Source organism: Oratosquilla oratoria, chromosome 25 (genome assembly GCF_046742065.1).
Source record: "Oratosquilla oratoria isolate Oo_2021 chromosome 25, ASM4674206v1, whole genome shotgun sequence".
NCBI lineage: Eukaryota > Metazoa > Arthropoda > Malacostraca > Stomatopoda > Squillidae > Oratosquilla > Oratosquilla oratoria.
This window is the reverse complement of record NC_134801.1, coordinates 5,536,736-5,541,735: the sequence shown is the minus strand read 5'-3', so window position 1 is coordinate 5,541,735 and position 5,000 is coordinate 5,536,736. Positions and strand designations below refer to the sequence as shown.

At 41.7% G+C, this 5,000-nt stretch overlaps 1 protein-coding gene across 1 annotated transcript in view; it reads right to left on the bottom strand.

Moving 5' to 3' along the window:
* The window catches only part of LOC143038992 (uncharacterized), a 17,162-nt gene that overhangs the window by 3,796 nt on the left and 8,366 nt on the right, over positions 1-5,000 (bottom strand). The window contains exons 4-6 of the mRNA XM_076208835.1: positions 3,071-3,219; positions 802-844; positions 153-265 (exon numbers count right to left, since the gene is read on the bottom strand). Coding sequence (XP_076064950.1) covers positions 153-265; positions 802-844; positions 3,071-3,219 — 305 coding nt within the window. The remainder of the gene's footprint in view (positions 1-152; positions 266-801; positions 845-3,070; positions 3,220-5,000) is intronic.

The window sequence follows — 5,000 nt, the reverse complement described above, 5'->3', positions numbered from 1 at the left end:
GGGATCACTAGCTGTGCCACATCCTGCTCAAACACTTCCACATTACGAATGAGAACCTTGTCCTGCAAGGAAAATTGGGACAGAGGTACCGGTAAAGCTGGTAAGGTGGTATCATCACCAGACTCCAAAGCATAAATGGCAGCAGACCAAACAGGGTCTTCACACTGGGCTTTGGCCAGTTCCGTCAGGGAGAAGCTGTCAATTACTGTAACAGCAGCAACAGGGATATTATGTGAAAGTACATCAGCAACGTTGTTTGCACGCCCTGGGATACGTTTAAGGGTTGGATTGAATTCCTCAATCGTGAGGAACCATCTGGCTAGGCGGCCTGAAAGATTTTTGCCCTTGAAAAGCTGAGTGACAGCAGTGTGGTCCTTGTAGACTGTAATAGGATATCCAAAAATGATATCAAGGAAATGCTTTAAAGCCCACACCACTGCCAGGGCTTCTAAATAAGTAACAGAGTAACGGGACTCTGGCTTATTAAGAATGCGACTAGCATATGCAATAACATGAGGTCTACATTCACCTACTTGTTGCATGAGTACAGCTCCAATGCCTGTACCAGAAGCATCTGTACAAATAGTAAATGGGAGATTATAATCTGGGAAGACTAACACAGGCGCTTCAGTAAGTGCAAGCTTCAAGGAATCAAAGCTTTCCTGATGAGCATCACGCCACTGGAAGGAAGAGTCCTTCTTGAGGAGGCGAGTGAGAGGGGAAGCAATTGAAGCAAAGTCTTTAATGAATGCACGATAGTATCCTGCAAGTCCAAGGAAGGAACGTACATTTTCAACTGACTTCGCCTTGATTTTATCACTTGTGGTGTGGATACAATGCTTGCCTACAACATGACCTAGGAATTGGATACTAGACTTGAAAAAGGAACACTTGGGTAAATTGAGTTTCAACCCAGCTTCAGTAAAACGTTGCAAGACCATGGACAATTTAGTAAAGTGGCTTTCCATATCTTTGGAAACTAAAATTAAATCATCCAGGTAAACAAAGAGTCCATCCCCCACTAAGCCATGAAAAATGGAATTAACCAAGCGCTGGTAAGTCAAGGGAACATTCCGCAAACCCATGGGGCAACGAAGCCATTCATAATGTCCACTGGGAGTCGAGAAGGCCGTGACTTTACGAGACTTCTTCTCCAGGGGTATTTACCGAAAACCGGCTTTTAAATCTAAGGTGGTGAATACCATATTACCAGTGCCAATGGACTGGAGAAGGTCACTTAAGACAGGCAAAGGGTAATGGTCAGGAACAGTGACCTCGTTAACTCGCCTGTAATCAATAACTGGACGAAAAGATCCGTCTTTCTTAGGCACCAAGAGAGGAGGCGAGTTCAACTCTGAGTGGGACTCCTATACAACGCCTTCACACAATAAGTCGTCACTCAAGGATTGTGCTATAAGCCGACGAGAGTGAGGTAACCTATAAGAGAGGACGTAAACAGGACGAGCACCTTGCTAAAGATCAATTCTATGAACCACACGATATGTAACATCTAATGGATCACCAGGCAAAGCCAAAGCTTGACGGTGGGTAACTAACAGTTCAATGAGACGAGGCGTCTCACCAGGAAAATCAATCTTGCCTACAAATGTGGCAAACTCAGAAGCTAAGTGAGCAGGGTCACGTGTTGGAGGAGACTGTAGTACAGAAGTTGCTATGATAGACGAGTCCTGGAAAAAAACAATGTAACCACATCAAAGGAGCCTAAGTGGCTGCCAGGAGAGAGCAATAGGAACACCCGTGACGTTTATTACCATTGCCGTGGTAACATAATCCTCGCGGATAGTGGAGAAAGTTCCTTCTAATGCAAGGCGACGAATACGAACAGAGTCAGGTAGAGAGAGAACGTCAGATTCTATCGGGGCACCTGAAACACGCACCGGAACTCGAACTGAACTTGAAGGTCCAATAAGATGCTCCCCTATAACAACAGCAGCAGAAGGAAAAGTAGGGTTAAAGCGCTTAGAAGCTGGTGAGGGCAAATGTGCGGACTGATCAAGCACAGGAGAATCACAAACAGAAATTGGCCTATCTGATGCAGGGATAACAAAATTGCAGAAAGTCACTACACGGCAACTAGGAGAAATATCTATGCCATGAGCTGTAAGAGCATCAATACCCAAGAGACAGTCACACATAAGGGCAATACCAGAAACAACAACGAAAGTGACATGGAAAACTGTAGCATGCGAGAGAAACTGTAAGGGAAGACAAACAGATCCAAGAACAAACAAGGGAGAACCTTGCACAGAATGCAAATTATTACAAAAGGGAGATAAAGGGAAATTGTACAATTCCCGGAGAGCAAAATAAGCCTGTCTACTTATGAGACTACATTCTGCACCAGTATCTACAATAACTGAAATAGGCCTATCCTTTGTAAGAAACTGGAAGGTAAGTAATTGGGAAGACTCAACAGCTACTAAGGGGATTATTTGAGACCGAACATTACTGGTCAAATCTTTGTGTTGTGAAACAAGCGCTGGTGAAAATTATACTGACGAGGCTGATGAGAAGTCTCATCTCTAAGTTTCAAAACCTTGAAACATTGATCAGTCGAGTGTTTACAATGACCATGGATATGGCAGTAACTGAGTTTATCCTGTGGCTCTACTCTAGAAAGGTCATGCGTCATATTAGAAGAAACATTAGATACACTCCTGCGAACAGGGGACTGTCTTGACTTGTGTACCTGGCGCCTACGGCGGTAACAAAAATTGCTTGAATGACCAGACCTGTTACAAAAGGTACATGTAAGGATAGGGGGGTAATTGTAGATTGAGGGGAGCTATGAGTAGGAACTGTAGACTGAGAGGGCTGAGGAGAACAAGGGACATTGGCATGTTGAAGAGCATTGCTAATACACAAAGAACTAGAAGGCACTTCCCCTAGTTTACAGGAAAGCCTTGTTGCAAAAGATAATAGAGTTTCATCAGTCTTATAGCTGAGAGAAGATGAAGCTCTTCTCTCAAAAGGCACAAAAAAAAAGGACGTAAAGCAAAAAATCCAAAATAAGGCGGAACCTATCTAAAGTGATAGTGCCATTATCTACCCAGTCTGAATGTGAGAGTGAATCGAAGGCGTCAACAACAATTATACTGGCCTGGGCTTGAGCACGCCTGTAGTCAAGAGTACCCAGTCGGGATACGAGGGTATCAGCCAGTTTGAAACACCATTGAAAAGAACTTCCAACAGGGGTATCTGAACAAAATGAATAAAATTAGACCTAAGGATGTCATAATTATAATCCAAAGACTTGGGATCAAGGCCCGATCCAGACAGCATCTCTGACGCTAGTGAATTAGGTACAAGTTGTGACCTCACAGAAGATATCTTTTCAGGCCCAGTCGAAACATTTGAGTTCATTATAGCATCCTCGCATTGGTGAGTAAAACCTATAGCCTTATAATGGGGATCCTGGCCTGAATATTTAATAACAGAGAGTTCTAGGTGTAATAAAGTTAAAGTATGAGCCATTGATTCAGATGGTTTTTGGGGGTTGATAAAAGATGGTACCTTTGGTTTAGACATATTAGAAAGGTGGCAAGATAACTGCACTCCACTACGTAACAATATCAAAATCAAAACAAAGAAAATACAGTCAATAATGGTGATCGCAATGAATACACTCCTCGAATCGGAAGAATGAATCACCTAAAAGAACGTAAGCAATAACATTCGCTCTAATACACAAAGCAAGAGCGTTATTGATACAAATATATGATTCACAATTAAGCCACGTAATTGCCACAGTTCTCTAATAACTATAAACAAGGAAAACCGTTACCGCACAGGAATAACTATACTAGATCTTAAGGAAAAGAGATCATGACGTCACAACATGGCCACCGTGAACGTCAACCAATTTGGCCATCTTGCCAGACAAAGAACCATTCACCAATTATTTCATTATAATCAGAATGCACAATATGACCTGTCATGAATAAACAAGAAGCATGTACGAGCCTGAATAATGCACTGGCAAAGGAGACGAAAGTCACTATGGATATCAACGAACGATGATAACCGGCCGATGTGAAGAATGCGTAGGTATAAATTTGAATGTCCAAAATCCTTCTCCATCTAGGGTTCAAATTACAGTTGATACACACAGGAACATAAAACGCCTAATTACGCACAAAATGTTCAAGGGAAAGGTATGAATAGTTCCATTGTTACTGAAAAAAAAACCTGGGTGGAAAGAAAAATGGGAGAAAAGCACAAACGCCAACAACACAACATCACTGGCTGGCAAATTTTTCAAAGTTCACAACGAATACGATCGTTCTGCACAAAATTCAATTCACACAATACAAAAAAACATTGAATTGTTTTTCCGCTGCCACCATATGTACTGGGGTGGCCAATGAGACAATCAATAATGCAACAATGTCAAATACTGTATTAGTTATAAGCACTACAAAAACAAGCGTGCGGTCGCTTCGTAAGCAGAATCAAGACTGGCTCCAAGCGACGCCACGCTCAGACTTGGCGGGAAAAACATATACGCTTAAATGAACACTTGGTTCTCACAATAATATATAAAATATATAATAAATAAACAATATTATAAATACGTATGTACAACACACAAAGAATATTCTATGCCACCATTACAGCATACATATATACATATATATATATATATATATATATATATATATATATATATATATATTATCAACCACAATGCACTTTAATTCTAAGCCACCTAGGCGCATGCAGAAATTGAAACGTGATACGCTCGAGGACTCGAACCTCATGCGGTGAGAACGTTAACAGTACCGATTAATTAGACCAATACACTATCAAGACAGATGCATTGTGGTTGGTAAAACTGGGACCAATTCGGTGTTGTACAAACACACACACGCATACACACACACACACACACACACACACACACACACACACACACACACACGCACACACACACACGCACACAAACACACACACACACACACACACACACAAACACACAC